Source organism: Nanorana parkeri, unplaced genomic scaffold (assembly GCF_000935625.1).
Source record: "Nanorana parkeri isolate BGI_ZX_2015 unplaced genomic scaffold, ASM93562v1 scaffold462, whole genome shotgun sequence".
Classification (NCBI taxonomy): domain Eukaryota; kingdom Metazoa; phylum Chordata; class Amphibia; order Anura; family Dicroglossidae; genus Nanorana; species Nanorana parkeri.
Window position 1 is genome coordinate 662,135 of NW_017306730.1, and position 21,023 is coordinate 683,157.

The window sequence follows — 21,023 nt, forward strand, 5'->3', positions numbered from 1 at the left end:
ATTGACAACCCATGAAAAAAAAAATGCATTGCCTTAACGCAACACATGTTGATGCACCAAAAAAGCCTATTAACGTGGGTGTATAAATGCAGAGAACCATTGTGAAAGGGTAAAATGGGGGAAAAAATGGGTTAAAAGGGTAAAAAATGGGTAGATAAAGCTAATCTAGGGCATTGACATTTCAATCCCAACTCCTTACCTTCCCAATACCTTTGCAGTGGGGCACCTTCACCTGCAAGGGTTACATGTTCATTTTGCGTAGGGCAATAGCAATAAGTATTAATACTTACCTTATTCCTTGTTCCCGCAGATTTCCTACCAGCTGCACTATTGGTCCCCTGAAACAGCATAGCTTCACCGCTCCTCCAGGGCTAGATTTCCAATGTCATCGTGTACAATGCAGGACCAGGAGGGCCTGTCCACATCCCGAGATGTCGGAGAGCATAGAAGAGCATCGGCTGCCGGGGAGCAAGGACTAAGATAAGTATTACTGCTTATAAGTATCTCCCTAGACAAGCATTACAATTTTTACAGCTGACTGGAGTTCAGATTTAATTAATTTTGCAGTAAAATTTAAGGTGTTTGATTATAATTTGTTTTCTTCTTCACACTTTAATAAAACACTGCATAGATGTGAGATAAAAGTGTCTCAAACAAATAATTGTCCCCGATATCACAATGCAAATCCAGCTGAGCAAATAAAGAGCAGAAGGTAAATCTATTCTCTCTATACAATGTATGGTATTTCTATTGAGGCAGAGAATAAAAGAGAAGCAAAGGATTTCCTCTTTTCAAACAGAAGGAAATGTGCATGGTATGAATATTAATGAGGCAAATGTAAATTCCATAAAACACCATAGCGGTGCGTCCATGAATATGAAACATACAATACACAAAGTCAATATTTACATATTTATTTCACTACCTTCATTATACCTTCTAAGGGCAGATTCTTACATATATTACATTTTACAAATTAGCAAAGGACATCCTATGTCTCGTCAGCTACAGAAAACTCCTGCAGCAACCAGCACAGGACAGATGTCTAGAGGTGAGGAACGGATATGAAATTTAAATTTTGAACTAATTTGAGCTATATGGAGTATCTGGTTTGTGGAAAGCAAACTGAACCTCCACCTGCTACCACACCCACAGTGCCCAATCTACTCTGTCACTCTGACTGTGTGTCAGTAGACAGTGGCGGACCTAAGGAACAAAGGGCCCTGGTGCAAGAAGCTGGATAGCAAACTTGCTGGGCTCCCCCAGCCTGAGGCCCTGGTGCGCCCACACCGCCTGCACCAGCGGTAGTTCTGCCACCGTCAGTAGAGTTGGCAGTGTGTCAGGGACCAGAGCTCCTCCGGGTGGCACTGTGGAGCTGGAACCTGATCCTGCAGTTCCAGTGCTCGCCTGCAGGTGTCTGCTAGCAATTAGTCACCACCTGGTGCTGCTCTGGGAGGGTATTTAACCTCTCCCTGCTGTGAGGCCTCTGCCACAGTCCTGACCCTTACCCCTGAGGTTTTCCTGACCCTTACCCCTGAGGTTTCCCGATCTGTGGCTCCCGGCCCTCCTCTTGTTGCCCTGCTCCCCAGGTTATGAATGGCCCGTACAGCAGCCCTTCAGTTCTACTGAACCGCAGGGGTCCTGGGGCCGAAGCTACGGCTAGATCCTTCGACAGCTTAGTGAATAGACCCCACAATGTTTTCAGGGCTGTAACCCTATGTTAAGACAAACAGTCCTGCCCATGTAGTGTACAAGTGATAATGGTACACGGTACAGAAAGGGTTAATTATTTGAAACAAGACTCCCCCAACCCCCCAGACAGTGAGAATCTAGCAGGAGTTTTCAGTCCTGAAGTTAGCAGAAAGAGCACCAAAAAAAAGGTAAGTTGCAATTTTTATTATGCTATGTGGATGAGAACATGTAACAAATATAAAGTATGTGTTATTCCAATCTGGCTGCATAAGTGGAAATACACTTTCAACTGGCCATGAACGGGCTTGAACTTTGGAAGATTCCTGCTGAATCAAGCCTAAATCTGAACCATTGATGGATGTGAGGATGCCAGGGGCCTGCCCATGACCCAGAGGTTACATGAAACTGCTGGTTTCCGCAAGGGATAAGGTAAGTAAAGGTGCTTTTTAATGGTACCCTAGGCAAAAATGAGAATCTAACCCCTGGTAGTTTTGTAATGTATCTGGAGTTCAGCTTCAAAATATGGATTGTGACTATCTAGCTGACAGCAGATGTCTGGGAGGAGGAGACAGCACGCATTACATCATGTCTGTATAGCAAGTGCTTGAAGCAGTGCCCCCTAGTGGGGACATACTGTACTAACATCAGTTGCTACTGCTATTAAAAATAGTGGTGCGGTGTGTTGGATCAAGTATGGCACACTGTGCACTGATTGACAACACAGGCACCTATGGGAATTAGTTTCAAGGGACAGGTAGAGGGAATTACCTAGTTCCCAGGCCCAGTGGAGAAAATAATGCAAAGAAACCTGAAAAAAAAAAAAAACAGGGGTGCAGAGGTAAGAAGTTCTCAATGAAGGGTGCAGATGTTAACCATTTAAGGGGTACGGGGGGTCCAGTGGTGAGTGGCAGATGAGCGGTAAGAACTAGACTGTGGACTAAGGGTGCAGAAATGTAGCATAAATAATGGAAACATTTCAGGTTTTTAAAAATCATTGTGAATGATCAGGGCTTGAAAAATTTGACGGTGTCTCACCAGTCAGTCAAGATAGAGCTTTCTTTTGTGACCCCACGGGGAGTTTTAAATGTGCATCCATAAACAAAGCCACAAAACCAGTTTATGACCCCACAATGATTCTCATAGACCTTACATGTTATATATACTTTAATATTCATACCCAGTGCTTAAAGAGATCTCGTGCTGATTGCCAATACATGAGAACACAAGTAAGGCATATTGATATGCGGTTTGTGTTTAAGTGACAGTGCCACCTACATTTATGAGGTTTACCAGAGAGAGCGGAAAGAAAAACAAAGTGTGCTAGGAAGTTTAGAAATCAATAAAATGCATTTTGCACTTTATGATCCAAAGGCCTAGGATTCACATTACTAAAGCCACAGACTAATAAGTGGTTGGCAAAAAATATGTATTCCATTTGATAAATTATTCTAATAAAAATGAGTCAGCAGTGTTGCACAAAGCTGTCTGGACTTTCTCCAACTTCCTACTGTCTGCAAGGATTTCCTGCTCGGTCCTCGTTAGTACAAATATTCACTTGACACTGCCAAAATGTTTATATGAAGGTAACGTGGATGATGCTGTGACAGATGAGTGGCTGATTTAGGACATGGAGACTGGAGAGAGGAAAAACAAGGGGTTTAGAATTTGAGACAACTTCAGTTGATTAGGGACTCTTTCTTCCCAATTTTTGGTCAGCATGGATTACTAGTTTTTGTTATCAATATTTCGAAGCAGATATTACTTGGATATATTCTATCTTGAAGTATCTGAAATGTTTCCCTTCAAAAAGACCTGGCATTCAGGTGTAGCTAGGGCATTGTGTAGTGAATGTAGCCTGGCTGCCGACCCTTTAAAGGAGAGATATTGGGAGAGTAAAATGTACTCTTCCCAATACTTTGAGCTGGCGTGTGGCACTGCAGATTTCACATGCCGGTTCTATAGATAAAGAACTAGCGATCACAAGTTGCTGATTTTTCAGCTCACAGTCTTCTACATGTAGAGAGCAGTGACCATCAGTCATCACTCCCGGCAGGAATTCCCCCTCCCCTTTCTGTTCCTCCAGTACTCATTGGGACACAGCTTGCTTTGGCTTTAGAGGCAGAGCCAGAAAAGCCTCAATCAATATTTACAGAGCAAATCAGTTAATGATTTTCCGGATTATATATACACTATATTGCCAAAAGTATTGGGATACCCCTCCAAATCATTGGATTCAGGTGCTCAATGAAATTCCTTGGCTACTAAATATTCCACTGTCAACTATTAGTGGTATTATAGCAAAGTGGAAGCATCTGCAAACAACAGCAACTCAACCACGAAGTGGTAGGCCATGTAAAATGACAGAGCGGGGCCAACGCATGCTGACCCGTACAGTGCGCAGAAGTTGACAACTGTCTGCAGAGTCAATAGCTACAGACCTCCAAACTTTGTGTGGCCTTCAGATTGGCACAACAACAGTGCCTAGAGAGCTTCATGGAATGGGTTTCCATGGCCGAGCAGCTGCATCCAAGCCTTACATCACCAAGTGGAATGCAAAGCGTCGGATGCAGTGGTGTAAAGCACGTCGCCACTGGACTCTAGAGAGGTGGAGACGTGTTCTCTGGAGTGACAAATCACGCTTCTCTGTCTGGGAATCCGATGGACATTTCTGGGTTTGGCGGTTGCCATGAGAACGGTACTTACCTGACTGCATTGTGCTAAGTGTAAAGTTTGGTGGAGGGGGGATTATGGTGTGGGGTTGTTTTTCAGGGGTTGGGCTTGGCCCCTTAGTTCCAGTGAAGGGAACTCTTAAGGTATTAGAATACCAAGACATTTTGGACAATTTCATGCTCCCAACTTTGTGGGAACAGTTTGGGGATGGCCCCATCCTGTTCCAACGTGACTGTGCACCAGTGCACAAAGCAAGGTCCATAAAGACATGGATGAGCGAGTTTGCGGTGGAGGAACTTAACTGGCCTGCACAGAGTCCTGACCTCAACCCGACAGAACACCTTTGGGATGAATTAGAGTGGAGACTGCGAGCCCGGCCTTCTCGTCCAACATCAGTACCTGACCTCACAAATGCACTTCTGGAAGAATGGTCAAACATTCCCATAGACACACTCCTAAACCTTGTGGACGCCTTCCCAGAAGAGTTGAAGCTGTTATAGCTGCAAAGGGTGGGCCAACTCAATATTGAACCCTACGGACTAAGACTGGGATGTCATTAAAGTTCATGTACGTGTAAAGGCAGGCGTCCCAATACTTTCAGCAATATAGTGTACACACACACACGACCTGGAAGGACTTGTTTCTTTGTAAAAAAAAAAAAAATGGAGCATCATTTCGAAGATTTAAGTTGGAAGACCTGCCAAGCATAAAATAAATTTTAAAGGAGAACTATGGGGTCAGTGTTTTTCCCCATAGTTCTCCTTAGGGTAACGGGAGAACCCTAAGGGTAACGGGAGAACCCTAAGCTCAGTATACCGCAAGCTACAGCTCGCGGTATACTGAGACGCCGCAGCCGGAGCGGATCCCGACGTAGATGACGGGATCCGCCCAGCTGCGTGAGTGACAGCTGGCTCTGCCTATATCACTCATCTCATAGTTCTCCTTTAAGGACTACTAAGTACTACCAAAAAATGACTAATACTGTTATTTTGAAGATATGGGTTCCTCTTTAAGGCCACATTTTCTTATTTAAGATAGAGCAAGCCTGTTTGTTTGAGTTATGTCAGTTACGAAATTGTAAATATTCAGTGTGTTAGCTGCTTAATACAATTATTATTACAGAACTGAATACAATAAAAGTATTTAATTTATGCTCTGCTTGTCACCTTTCCTAGTGTTTTTGGTAAACAGTCTGAGTGCCATCAAAGATTTAAAAAAAAGAAAAACAAAATGTTTATCTCTCAGCTGGAACAAACAGTACTGACATGCAAAATGTCATAGTAAAAGTATTTAAAGGTCATCTGTGCAAACACTCAATGATTAACCCTTTGTCAACTTGCTGTCCAAATAAAATTATGTCTTCATCAACCTTATTTTTATATAACAATATATAATACAAAAGGCACTTTAAAAAAAGACACAAAAATTGAAAATAATACATACGATAATATTATATCTAATACAAAAAAAAACACAGATACATCCAATACAATTTTTAAATAATTTTACAATTTTCCTAATAAAACATTCAACAAGGTAAAAATTTACAGGTTTTGATCAATCTTGGGTCTAGGTCCAGATTTACATACTTTTAAAATGTTTGAATACATTATTTTATAGTTTTGTTATAGTGTTGTGCCTCAGTCAGTACCAAGAGCTTGGATAAATCAAGATCAAATAATACTGCTTATTTCTTTGGTTGTTTTGCCTGCCTTGCCAAAAAGTAAAGCCCTTGACACACTGCACGCAAAGCTGTGCAGAGCGAAGCAAACCTGTCCGGCACGGAGTTTTGCGTGCAGTGTGTGAGCTGAGTGCAGTCAGATGATTGACTGCATCTTCAGCCTATCGGCTCGTGCGTTAGGCAGAGGCAGCTGTCAGTCACGCAGCTGGGCGGATCCAGACATAATTGTCGGGATCCGCTTCAGCTGCGGCGTCTCAGTATACCGCGAGCCGTAGCTCACGGTATACTGAGCTGAGGGTGACGGGAGGACGCTAGTTTGTGTCCTCCCGTTACCCTAAGGAGAACTATGGGGAAAAGCCTTAACCCCATAGTTCTCCTTTAAGTGGTACTCTTAGGCCCTTTTGTCAGAGGCAATAGTCTAAGGTCTTTCTTTTACCAAGTGACTTGGATTGTATTGGTTATTCCTCAGGGCTGAACTTCCATTAGCTGAGCCTGTTGACACACAACATTTGGAGCCCAAAGCAACACCCCTCTGCTTGAATCCACTCTTTTACACACATTTTCTTGCTTTACGTGTCCTAATCTTTTTAGTATATTGTGACAAAGTGTAAATAAGCATATGAGAGATGTCTGTATTTCTACTGAGGATAGAGAAAAAAATAACCAGGCAAGGGTTTAAACCCTTCCCTACTAATTATTTCAGGTATAAGTAGTTTAGTGATAGGGGATCTGCAGGTTTGTATCATGTTCTTGGTGTTGGAAGCCTCATGCTGAAAACTATCAGCAGCGGACATCAAGCACCAAGAACCGATGCTTCATTTACAGCCTTAGCAATGCTACAGCTAATTAAGAAGACTAGCCCAAACTATATATGATACAGAAACAATTACCCTAAATTCAAACACTTCCTGGTTGCCAAAAGTTACAACACTTTGGCCATAGCTATTTGCCAAAGACTCTTCTTAGTAAGCCCCCATGAAACACGTTAGAAGGACATCTGTTGTCTGTAGGCGGGCCCCCATAGGTTTGGAACCCCGCCCGTATGTTTCTCTCAGAGGACTGCACATTTATCCAAGCTATGCACCTTTGGTCCACATGTTACCAAAATACAAGCAAGCACCTACCTACTGGACCTGCAGCTATGGATAAGATTGTTCCCTTCCACTAATCTTGATTTTACAGTTTATAAGCACCTTGTACCCAGACCGGCAAAAATATTTCCTTACATTGAGAATGTTTTTTTTAACTTTCACTATCAATACTTTTTGGGCATTATACTAGTTTTTTCCATGGACCCATTTGTTGATATATGCATTGTCAACCATTACCATCTGACATGCACTTTACTTGTAAAATGCGCTGCAGAAAAAGAGATTTAGGACTCAATCCTAATTTCTATTTCAAACAGGTAATATCAGGAGGCTGGTTAGGATCCCTGATATTTCCCCAGAGCCCCCGACCATAAAGTGAAAAAAATAAATCTATAAATAAAAATAAAATATTAACAATTTTTTTTTTAAACTGTAGAAAATAATTTTCGGTTTAGCATGACACATTTTTTATTTTCGGTTTCGATCTGAAAGTTCCATTTCAGTGCACCTCTAGTTTATACAAAAATTACTGTGCATATGGTATGACTTCTTTATTATAGCCTTGTGAAATAGAAATTGTGACAAATGTAATGTATATATTTACAAGGGAAATAGTCCTAGTATGCAACTTTAAATACCTACCTTGTTCCTCAAAGACTAAGGAGAAGGACAATAGTTTAATTGTGCATTTCTACATATTTCTTTTATCCCTTCTCTAGGTACTGATGATGATAATATCTTCATTATCTTGCCACATATAAAATCTTTATCGACATGGGGTACTTCAACTATAGAGGCATTGGCTTATGTTTTATATAATAAAGGGAAGCAGCTAAACATATTTAATTTCCAGTGCCAATCCCTTTGTGGAATACAAATCAGTGTATGTTTGGTGTTAACCATCTGTGCTTTTGGCTTCAAAGACAACATCTTACAAGTTGTTAAGTGCTACCAGCACAATTCTGAACTATACTCATTTACTTGGTATAAACAGAGCCCTAGGGATTTACACTTGTGCATCTTATACAATTAGGGAATTCTTATGGACATATATGCCCGCTGGCAACAAAAAGGCCTAACATTTTAGTGTTCAGTGTGACACCATGGACAGATTTTTCTGAAACAAGTTGTTCACCTAACAAGGCAGCCCTGACAGTTAATTATTATTTGACACATTGTCATTAAATTCTTTGCTATAAATATGTGGTGGGTCCGGTACATTATTTGTCTCCATTGTGCTGCAAGCTTTGTGTACTTTTGCTAATGGAGCTTCCCCCTGGGCGGGGTGAGATTAACACATTTGAAATAATATTATTAAAAGTGATTTTTCAATTTTGTCAGATTGCACTGCACAAAATGTATTTTGTTTTTTTTATTTTAAAACAGTTAATCCAGGAGAAATGTTGGAGTGTATGATCTGATGCCAATATATTGTCGAGAACTTTGTCAACAATTAACACTTTTTACATAAAGAAAAAGTAACTTACTGGTATGCTGGTCTTGCTATATCAGTGCATTATGTCTTTTGTCACTAATAGCGTTGTTCTTGTTTTTAACCTCTGACACTTCCAGGAGTGTTGGAGGCTTTCGGTACTAGACAGCATGCACTGCCTCTCTCTCCTCCTGGCTGGGGTGTCCCCAGGGAGCCAGTCTGCTGCCTGTGAAGTATCCAGTGGCTAAGGCTGGGTGTGGGAGAGTAGTAAGTTCTGATGTCCAGCTAGGTAGAGAAAACACTTGGCACTGGAGGCTTCACAGACAGCCTTGGTGACCCCAGAATTGGGAGAAGTACCGACAGCCTTTGACCCTCCTGGAAACTTTTAAGTGTTGAAGAAAACTACATTGCTGTGACTAGCAAAAGCCATAATGAATTTCTAGAGCAAGGGCATTAGCAAGAGCTAACAAAAGGAGAAACAAGAATGTGCACTTTCAGTAAATAAAAGTCAAGTTAGCAACCAAACCAAATAACTCTACAACTCTACAAAGTCATAAAATCTAACTCAGAAGAGACTTGTAAGAATATTTGGCAAATAACAAATATTTAGCTCCTCTTTATTGTCATTACATAAACTAATCTGTAGAGCTGGCACAATATTGTGCTATATCATTGTGATTTATCGCTGACAAACTCTCCATCTCATTTTCCATTAAGTGTATTATAGATCAGTGCTACATATTATAAAGTTTGATTCTGAGAAGTAATCTCACTGTGCAGCTGCTAGCGGGATTCAAACTCCCTGTGTTGGAGTGATCAATCATTTCTTATTGCTATGTAATTTATGGATCTTTTTCACATGCATATATGAAAATCTGGGCCCTGATGAGTGGTACTGCAGATTTGTGGGCCCTGATAAATTAAAGACTGCTATGCATATTACTGACAATATGTTAATAGGAGGAAATAACATTGTTTAAACGTTCCTGCTGGTGACACTCATGTATCTTCCATGTCAGAGGCAACAAGTTTCCAATACACTCCTCCATATCTCCCAACTTTCTGGGGCGGGAGATAGGGACACATGGCAGTGCTATACCCAGCTAAGCTTCCATCCATTACATCAGCGCCAGATTAAATTTAGCCAAAAGCTAAGGGCTGCCTATGGGGAAAACAATGACACCAGTACATGTAAATACTGGTTCTTTAAAATTTTGTTTTTTTCTGTATGCAGGAGGGTAACTGAAAATAGCTGAATTTCAGAAAAAAATGTCAAGTGTTATATGGAAAGCAATGGCAGCCAATGTGGTAATCTAAACTAGCAGAGAGCCTCAATTAATTGCAGGTGACAGTGGCATTTTACAGTCATCCACTAATAATAAAAGCTCCCTGATATTGTTATTTACCATTACCTAAAGTGTCATTGTTTTACACATAATAATCAATCACAGGAGATTTCACAACAGAAAGTAGTTGTATTTCAGCTGCTCAGTGGTCTGATTGAAAATCACACAAGTATCCAGACTTCTATCTGGGGATACCCTTTCCATGTGATAACATTCCATTTTCTCCAAATTTTATTGTCCCACCTGAATGCTAAATATAGCATGTGAAGAGTTTGAATCTTCAATGCAGCTAGCGTGTGCAGATCCTCCATATTATTTATGTTTTATTCGGTCTGCTTATCGACTTTGTTGAAAAAAGTGTGCAATTATAGAGCTCAGTAGCGCAACTTGAAACTTGTACCAAATATGAGCTTGCCATTACTGACTTCCTTTTAAGAATACTAGTTCCCTGGTTATCTTTTGGGCCCAATACCTTCCAAGTGACTGACCTGCATCAAGCATGCACATAAGGAATTCAGAGTGAAGTCAAAACTTTTGCAGATTTGTTCCCAGTCTGTGCCAGCCACACAATCCTCCTCAGAACTACGGTACGTGTAATCGAGTTTAGGGCCATCCCAGGCAATGGTGCTGCACCCTAAGATAGCTACATACAGGTCTATGAGGGTTTATTGACATGGCACATCCTGAGGGTAACAATGTAGGTAAAGCTTGCCGTACCCTGTAGAATTTCGTTCAAACGCTTGTTCGAAATTCTGAAAAATTGTTTGTCAGAGCATTTGTTTTGCTATCATTTTCTTTGACATTTCAACCAGATCTGCTATTTGAACGGAATCCCAGACGCATTGAACAAGTTTCTTTTGTGCCTAGCACCTGTGCATTACAATATGTATTTTCCCCAAAGAGAAATCACAATCGCAGTTAGAATGTCATTTTTTCATATAAGAAAATAGAAAAAAATAATTCCATTCTGAGCCTTCAAATTTTCTTGTCCAGACAGTCAAAAATGATCATTGATTTGTCCCCCATAACTATTAATAAATTGAGCCAACATTCTAAAAACACATTTTTCTGAAGAAATTCTACCGATGTATGGCCAGCTTTAGTCCAGAGGGGTGGGAAATGGATTAGAGGAGTTTAGTATAAAACTAAAGCTGCCCTTTAAAGAAGAACTCCGGGCACAAATTGAATTAACCCTTGCAGTTGAGGCAACCCCTGCATTACAGGGGGTTAACTGCTCGTTTTTGCCTTGGGTAAAAATAAAAGTTATACTCACCAGATCCTTGGAGCTGGCAGTGCTTCCTCCAGCCTGTCTTCCCCTCTGCTGCAGCGATGGTATGTCCCTCTGCATCCTCATGTCCAGTAAACAGTGTATGCGTGTGATGACTCAGGTACCGCTGCAGCCGAGGGGGAGAGACACTCCAGGGACCGGTCTAAGAGCCGGTCAGGTCCGAGGATTAAGTTAGTATAACTTTTCTTTTTCACCCTGGGCAAAAAACAGTAGTTAACCCTTGCAGCGCAGGGGTTGCCCCACAGCAAGGGTTAATAAAATGTGTGCCTGGAGTTCTTCTTTTATGTTCTGTAAAACTTTAGCAAGGCTATATGTATACTGTATACAATACTTTTTACATGTAGTTTTTATTTTATCATATATTTTACTATTTACTTTTTTAATAATATGCATCACTGGTACATCAGAGGGTTGGGAACTCAGTGCCAGATAATCCATTATTAATTATTGTAGTGTTTGCTCTGTAAAGAACTGACTTCCTAGCTTTGAATGATATACTGTTAACACTTGTTCCTTTTCCATTAAGATCAGGAAATGCCTTACACAGGTCTTAGTCTCTTCCAGTTTTCTGTTTTAGTTCAAAAACACTTGAAATATATTACAGGAGCTGTATACTGGTGTAGAGTCTGATCACTCTGTAAATTAGGAGCCTGAGAGGAAGACGTTCAACATTATGGTCTAGATCTAATAACGTGCAGCTCTACAAAAAGATATGTGATGTGCTAAAGAAAAGAGCAGAGAAAATGTGTAGTTTCCTGTGTGAATAATTGCTTTTTCAATTTCAACAGCAGTAGTTACAGTCAGATAGCTGAAGCTAAATCTTATTAACTAGCAGCTGGGGCAGGAAACACTAGAGGTGATGGCATTTATTGTCTTATATGCACAAGCTTCCTAGACAATGAAGATAGTAGGTAGGGGGATGTACGAACCTGAATTTCTAAGGTGTATTTCAGTACTGTTGCACAACTGTAATACCACGGGTCTTTTGTAGGACATATTTTAATGAGTATAGCATGCTGTGCTAACAAATACATTATTGAAGATAAATACATTGAGAGAAACTATGGTTCTTATGATTAAAGGCTTGCTCACACCATCTGCAGACCAGAAAGTTTTTTACCTGGACCAGAAATTCATACACATTAATTCCAATGGTACAAATAAGGCTAGTCATGTGATGCGCAAGGTCCTCCTTTTTTACATTTTTCTACTGATAGTGAGTAGTATGGGATGATGAAGAAAGTGGAGCGGATGTAATGATGTCAGCAATACTCTCTTCATCATAATAGCATGGATGAAGGGTGCATGGTGAGACCCTCTTAGGGTGTGGGTCCTTGAACCCCTGCATTCACAATATCTCCTCGGTTTTCCAGGTTTAGTGTCACTGGGTGCAATTCAAACTGGAAGGCTGAGGACACCTTGGTGAAAAAGAAGTACTTTGGGGGACAACTATGGATTCAGGTTACTACTGCACCCTGAGCTGCTTTAGACCTCTAGGGTGGTCTATATTAATAATATGAGAAAGAAAACAAATTGACCAGAGTTGAGCTTTATTTTTCTAACCTACCAAAGAAAATATATTTGCTAGGGATATCATCTGCACAAAAGAGAGCAGCACTGTGAACCCGGCCTTAATGGCTCTAAAATTATTGCTCTCACTCCGACGTTTGTGGCAATATGCAACATGTGCGGCACGTAGGCGCGCCTGACGCATATATGTGTGTGTATGTGGGGGGCGGGGACTTAAAAAAAGTTTTACAAAAATGTTATGCTTCTTTATTTTTTTTTATGAATCTCTCATTTTTGTATTACTTTTTTTTTTTTACACACACACAACTTTATTGCTATTACATGGGGGGCTAAGAAGCCCCCTATGGGATAGCCAATTTACATGACAGGTCCTCTTTATGGAGACATCAGGGGTCTCCAAGACCCCTAATGTCACCTAAGGACCTCCAGAGAAGCTGATGAAGCGGAGATCGGCTTCATCAGCTTCTCTAGCTGGAGAGTGACACTGAATGCAGGAAGTGATGTAATATACATCACTTCCTGCATTCGGGGACTGAGAGGAGATCAAAGGGAGTTTGTATACTGAACTCCGTTTGATCTCCTGTCACAGAGCCGTGCCGGTCCCGGCCGCATCGGATCTCGGGACCGGCAACGGCAGTGACAGCTGCTGATACAAGCGATGGAACGTCTCTCGAGACGCTCGATCGCTTGACTGTAGCTCCCGGCTGGCCGTGTAATTACAACGGCCGGCCGGTAAGCTGCTCGTCGGGCTCCACACACTGTATATATGTGTGTTTTAATCTTTAGTGTAACTCTAATACCTTTTAGATTTTTCAGTAACAACTGTTTTTTTTAGGTATGTGATTATTATTTTCAGCTCATTTTGGCTCTCATTGAAACGAATGACCACTGTAGCTAAATGGCCGTGATATTCTACATACTGCATGAAAGCTGCTGGGTGATCCAAGTGGATCCACTTAGTGAAGACAGCACAGCTTTCTATCTTTCTATATTATTGATGTGACAATAGTAGTGTATCTTCTTCAGTCATTTTAGCACTAGGGAGATGCGAACCAGAATCTCTTATTGAAATTAAAATATGAATGTGTTCTAAATGTATTGACCTAATATACATTTTCTGATCCTTCATTACACCCAGGACAGCACTGTAATATGCTTTTTACAAAGTCCTTTTTCACTACATTGATTTTTTTGACTGAATGCTGGATGCATTTGTTTCTTTTCTTCCTGGTGGCTGGACATAGAGAGCATCCAAATACAATAGAGTATAAGCCTCCATTCACACATTAGAGTTTTTCCGCACGTATCTGTACGCATGTAAACGCGCAAAACCCAAGAGGCAATGCATTCCTATGAGTTCATTTACATCTGTGCGTACGTACACATTCGTTCGCGGGGGACTTTAAAACATTTTTTTTCTTTTTTTAATGTTACATTAATTTTTTATTTTTTTACACTCAACTTTATAGTGATCTAACAAGCCCCCTATGTAATAGCAAATAGGATGTGACAGAATTCCTATTTATGGAGACATCAGGGGTCTTTCATGTCACCTAGTGACCTCAAAGAGGCTGATTATGCAGAGATCTGCTTCACCAGCTTCTTCTCCTGGCTGCAAGAGCCGGAGAATGTACACAGTGGCACTGGAAGTGATGTAATACACATAATTTCCGGGTCCAGTGATTGGAGGAAAGATCAGCAGCGAGAAACATGCCTGTAAGGGCAGATCCGCCGTGCCGGTCCCGCACGGGGGACAGCGTAGCCCGGGGAAGCCGGCTCGGCCCCGGTGGGGGCGGAGGGGTGGACACAGCGCTGCACCGTACAAACGGTGTACAGGCACTGGATGGCTTGTACAGAAACAGCAGCCATGTTCTTGGTATAGCCACTTCTAGCGGATGACGTGTATTTACTTGAACCCACAAGAAGTGGTTAAAGCAGACCTTTACCCCCTTTCACTAAAAAGCACTCTCACTCTGCATGCTGATATTAAATCATCTAACATCATTAGTTAAACAAACATTTTTGCTTTTACTTACAATTACCATTTTTCAACTTTGAGGGCTGAGTGAGACACTGGTGATGTAGTCCTGGCCTTACAGATGCATCCTGGAAAGACTACATCACTAGTGACTTCTAGGGACAGCTCATCTGTAAACTGCCAAATTTTGCGAGATTTTGTCATCCCCCCCTCAGATAATGCACACTATCACATGTTCCAGGAGGCAGACCCAGAGTTCCAGGAAGTAAAGGGAGATGGCCACCGTGAGAAGAATGGGGAGGCAAAGAAAAATAAGGTATGCAAACAATAAAAAGCCTGCAATTATCTATAGGTACCTGTAGATTGTCATTACTAAACATTTTTAAAGGTGCCTTCACTGTGATTTTTAAGATAAGGGTGAAAATCCTCTTTAGGTATAGGATGATATTTTTCTTTGCAGCTAAACTTTTTGAAGAAAATACTACAAACTTCCTCAAACAATCATCTCCTGTTGCTGTACTTCATATTCTCACAGGTCTGAGGTCACCATCTGCTGTTCACAGAAGTTGTGAATAATTCCACACTCAGACAGGCAGAAGCAGTATGGGCAACAATGGGAGGAGATAGAGGATCACATAGAGGAACTCTGTGCCCCGGGAACTAACACACTTGGGCTATATAATTATTTTACAACTCCTTCTTCCTTTACTACCCTTTGAACTAACCAACATGTATCAGTAGTGGTTGAAGTCTTTCTTTTTAAATAACATGCTTTAAAATATTGCATTATAGGCTCAATTCACTAAGAAATAAAAACTGTTATCTACCACGACTGTTTTATTCTCAGAAATGACAGCCAATGGGAATTGTAAAAAACAGTCACATGGCTCAAAATAAGATGTGCCTTACAGCTCAGTGAATTAAACCTTAGTGAATGCGGATAAGAATTAAAAATTCAGGAATGTAAAAAGTTCCTTGTTGATTCAGTTTTTACTTAAAAAAAAAAGTATGCATCCCTTAAGCAGTAGAACATTCATTTATATGCAGCGCTGGTATACAGAAAAAAACGTATCTGGATTTGTTGGCAATATTATGTGCAGTGAAATAAGAAGCAGGTGTGAATTTAGGGTGAAACTGTCTTATTGTGTTAGATTGTAATGCATACTGCATAACCATGAGCAACTTATCTGGATACAATTCAATAATGCATAAATCCACATTCCAAAACAATAAGAGAATACAGGAAAATAAGCTTAGTGCAAAAACTCTATACATTACAGACGTTAACATCAAAAATTCCAGAATATGACTACAATTAAGTTTTCCCTGGGAACTTTGCTTCACTATGCTTTTAATTATCAAATGTAGCACAATAATGTAAACTGTAATTGCAAATAAACATTTATCAGCTTTTTTAGTAAACAGTGCAAGGAGCAAGGTGGAAACTACAAGTGTATTAATGCATAGCAACCGGTCTGAATTCACTATACTTAGATGATTTCAAATTGGTTGCTATGAGTTACAGCACTTTGCTCAATTATTTTTTTATGACATTTGTTACTGCAGTTATCTGTTGCAAATGTGTAATTTAAGGCTTCATTCACATAGTGTCACACCTTTATCTTCATTTGGGCATTCCTGTGGCAAGAACCTACCAGGTATGTTATTCAGATATGGGCACTGTACCCATATTCAAGTTAACGATAATGTGACAGTGTCCGCATCAGTCAGCTGACAGATGCAGCCGCTGTCATTAACTTTAATGGGTACAGTGGCCACATCTGAAAGGGCCCATGGTCCTAGGTTCTTGCCGCAACAATCCCCAAATGCAGATAAAAGTCCGTGTGAATGCAGCCTAGCACTCAGCTCTCCCCATTAGGAAGTCTGGTGACGTGGTGAGGCAAAGGGATTGATTTACTGAAGGCAAATATGCTGTTTAATTTGGAATTTGTACTTTGCAGGGGAGGTTTCTCCTTATTTTAGTGAATGTGATGAAATTTTACTTTGCAAAGAACACCCAATCATGTGCAAGGAAACAAAAAAAACTGTATTTTTACTTGCACTTGATTGGATGATGGAAGTCAGCAGAGCTTCACCTCATTCACTAGGCTAAGTGAAACTTAGCTTGCAAAGTGCAAATTTTCTTGGAAAGTGAACAGCTTATTTGCCTTTAGTAAATCTAATCCCTGTCTGTAGTCTAGACGTCATCAGGATCGTCCCTGGTCACATACCCCCTTGCTTTATATGTGTAGTAAGGAGAATTTGTTTAGCTTTGCTAGCAGTGTAGGTATATCACCCTCAGAAACTTTACTACATCCCAGCCACCCTTAAGATAACTCTATATGCCTAATGTAGTCTTCCTGAGGCCGGTAAAACACATCAAGGAGTATATTGGTATTAGAGTAATTATATGCAGGAGAAATACAATTATATAACAATATGAAATATCCTGATGGTTATTATTATTGCTACTACAGCTCTAGTACTGAGTACTAGACCACCTCTTTCAGCGCTTGCTGTGACCATGGAAGGTGTGAGAGGGCAAAGAATTTACCCCTAGGCTCTGAGATTTGAGATGCTGCAGAAGACTGGGGTGCTACTGAAAATAGAGTAGTTAGCTGGAAAGTGAAGATAAAAGTTACCTCTCTGCACAAACTCTTCTCTTACCAGGCAACTTCTATCCACATCACTGGTCCCTAATATTATACTAAATCTGCTGACAGTTCTCTAGCTACCTGGCATAAATTTAGGCTCTATTCACACAGAAGCGGCTGTCCCCATGTATTCCTACGGCCGCTCTACACATGAAAAACAATGCACTTTAATGTGCATTGTTCAGACTTTTGCGGCGGCCGCACAGTACGAAAAATACGCAAAATAGTCCAAGCACAATTTTTTTACGGGTTCCGCACATTCGCGGCTATAGTAATAGCCACAAACGAGCGAAATCCGTGCAAATGAAAGATTTGTGCCGTGCAGGAATCGCAAACGCTATAAGTGAATGGAGCCTTGGGCATACTTTACATTAAGAAGGTTATTGTTCTGGATTGTCCTATTTTAACAGTTTAATTATTAAAATGATAAAATAGAAAAAAGTATTATGTGTATAATAATAAAAAAAGTCTTTTAAAAAAATGGTATCTCTATTTTTAGTCATTTGTTTGCTCTGTATTGAAACTGAAGGCGTCCAATGGAGCATTTTACTACTTTAGAGGGATGGTGATAGCTAACTTATTTACCCCTAAGGATAAAGTTGCACATAAACTCTTAATACCCACAGCTCCTATTTTTATTCACTGGCAATGTGAAACAGCATGGTGTCCATCAGTAAAAGCAGCCTGCTAAAGACTGGCATCAGTCCTCGCACTGGTTTTTTGGCCATTGTAATCTTGCTTTATTCGAAACTCACATACAAAAATAGATGCTGCCCCAAAACGTTTAATAACAACTGGGGTCCTTGGGGCAATTCCCAAAGAGTACTGTCAGCCAACACTATTATGGCTTCTGATTTCCCACTTTCATAATTAATCTGCATAGGGCACATTTGTGGATTACCATCTGGTAGACCATTTACTATCTGGAACTTCAAATTAACATTATTTTAACATTAGACAGTGTTAGCTATAATAATATCTCTCTCTAAGGTCCCATGATTCTAACAGAGAGTTGGAGGTCCTGTGGGTATGAAATATCTTTCTTTTGTAAATGTACTTTGTTATTTTACAAATTGTTCATAATTTTAGTAAAATCCTCTGTTATGTATCCTATATGAAAGAAGCACTGTTTGACACAGTAAAAAGGCAATAGATGACACAGGGAGAGCCTATTTGGGCAGTGAAAGGGTCCCTGAAACTTTATCCCAAGCAGTAGACTAATTGGAGACAGGTGGGTCTTACCCAAAATGGGTGAGTTTCCAATCATTCGGTGCTGCAAAGGCAGGATGAGTACCGATGTGCCCCCGGGCCGGTCTGGCCTAAACAGGCAGGCAGTTCCCATCTAAACAGACCTGTGTGTCTGAGCTGAACAAGCCGCAGTCTGTGTGTGAGGAAACTAGAGGTCCAGTCTGATGACTGATGGAACCGGTTCAACAATGAGGCTTAAGGTGCCCATACACTGGCCGAATTTCGGATGGTTTTTAATGTACCAGCTGAATGTGCAGTGTGTGAAGCTGTCGGCTCCCTTTAGCCGGCATTCCTCGATCAGCTAAACGAAGGAGCATGCTGGAAAATGCTCATAGGTTTAGAGCCGGCAGCCAAAGAGCTGCCCGCTCTGAACAGGTATTCTGACAGGTGCCGACAGGACTTGTCAGAATACAATGCAAGCAGCGGCGATTTTTCTATCAACATGCTGTTTGTGTTGATAGAGTAATTGCATCAATTTTCTTTGTTCAGCCTGCGGGTTGAATTAAAAAAATTGATAGGTCCATGGCCAGCCTTAGACATGGGCAGCTCTGTTTAAAAGGCCAGCTCCAAGCAGCACACTGCAGACTCTTTGCTACCTCTTATATATAGTATATACCATGCAAAAAAGAAGTGGACTTTCCAGAACTTGTATTTAGTTTAACTGAGAGAACTTTCTGATTTTAGCATAGCTGCTTTGTCTCCTGAGTAGAATCGGTAGCCCAATTGCTGCTTTCACCTGCTACTAGCCAGGCCTTAAAAGTTACTCGCCACCAGTTGCCCCACCTGACCCCTACCGTGCCCCGGCCTTAACTCCGCCAGGTCAGCGGTGTGATGCATAGTACAGAAGTCAGCAGTACAGAGGTCAGTGAGGCCCCGTTCCCACTGAGCGATTTGCATATTGCACGACATCGCGAGATTTGCTGCGCGATGTCGCGTTCAAGCTTGCATTGAGCAAGCTTGAATCGCGGCTAAATCCGCTGCAAAAAGGGTCCTGCTGTAGCGACACACGACACACGACACGCGACAGCAGGACCCTTTGCTACCTTGGATTGCATTGGAGCGCGATATCGCGCGGTAATTTGCCGCTATATCGCGGGAATTACCGTGCGATAAATCGCTCAATGTGAACGGGGTCTCATGTAACGCACAGTGCAGAAATCAGAGAGACACACAGCACAGAGGTCAGTGTGACGCACAGCGCAGAGGTCAGTGTGGCGCAGAGGTCAGTGTGACGCACAGCGTAGAGGTCAGTGTGACGCACAGCACAGAGGTCAGCGTGATGCATAGCGCAGTGGTCAGAGTGACACACAGCGCAGAGGTCAGAGTGACGCACAGCGCAGAGGTCAGAGTGACGCACAGAGCAGAGGTCAGAGTGATGCACAGCGCAGGGTCAGTGTGACGCAGAGCGCAGGGTCAGTGTGACGCAGAGCGCAGAGGTCAGAGTGCCGCACAGCGCAGAGGTCAGAGTGCCGCACAGCGCAGAGGTCAGAGTGCCGCACAGCGCAGAGGTCAGAGTGCCGCACAGCGCAGAGGTCAGAGTGCCGCACAGCGCAGAGATCAGTGTGACGCACAGCGTAGAGGCCAGTGTGACGGCACACTGTAAGGAAGAAATAAAAGGGACTTACAGTGCACTTAGCTGGTATTCAGGTGCCTCTTCTTTCTTGTGGTGGTAGTGGTGGTGGTGGTGGTGGTGGTGGTGGTGGGGGGAGGTTGAGTCACCATCACTGCCTCACTGGTGCCCCCCAAAAGATTGCAGTGTGAGTTCTGACATAAAATTATGAAGCTTACAAAAGGCTCATGCTGAAAGCTCTGGGGTCTGCAGTGCCAGGACAAGGTCCTCTGGTACCAAAGCTTGGGATGTCAAAGAGTGGAAGTAGAAAAACAATAATTGTAAGCAAAAACAAAATGTGTTTAATTAACCCCTTAGTGACAGCATCAGAAATTGTTTTCGTTCCTGGGGACCGGGGTAATTTTGCAATTTTTGCTATGTGTTTATTTAACCATAATTTCCATCTTCCTCATTCATTGCACCTACACATATTATACAGGTGAAACTCGAATAATTAGAATATCGTGCAAAAGTAATTGCAGTAAGTGCTGCAAAAGGGGCCCAAACCAAGTACTGAGTACATATGCATGCTTGTACTTTTCAGAGGTCCGATATTGTTCTATGTACAATCCTTGTTTTATTGATTGCATGTAATAATCTACTTTTTTGAGGTTGTGGATTTGGGGTTCTTGGGGTTTTCATGAGCTGTAAGCCATAATCATCACAATTATGACAAATCACAGCTTGAATTATCTTGCTTTGCATGTAATGAGTCTATCTCATATATTAGTTTCACCTTTTAAGTTGCATTAGTGAAATAAATGAACTTTGCACGATATTCTAATTATTCGAGTTTCACCTGTA

General features: G+C 41.4%; 1 protein-coding gene across 1 annotated transcript in view; it reads right to left on the reverse strand.

The window, feature by feature from the left end:
• Positions 1-354: 354 nt before the first annotated feature.
• LOC108790296 (multiple C2 and transmembrane domain-containing protein 1-like) overlaps positions 355-21,023 on the reverse strand; it is a 105,352-nt gene continuing 84,683 nt past the window's right edge. The window contains exon 2 of the mRNA XM_018560523.1: positions 355-508. Coding sequence (XP_018416025.1) covers positions 355-508 — 154 coding nt within the window. The remainder of the gene's footprint in view (positions 509-21,023) is intronic.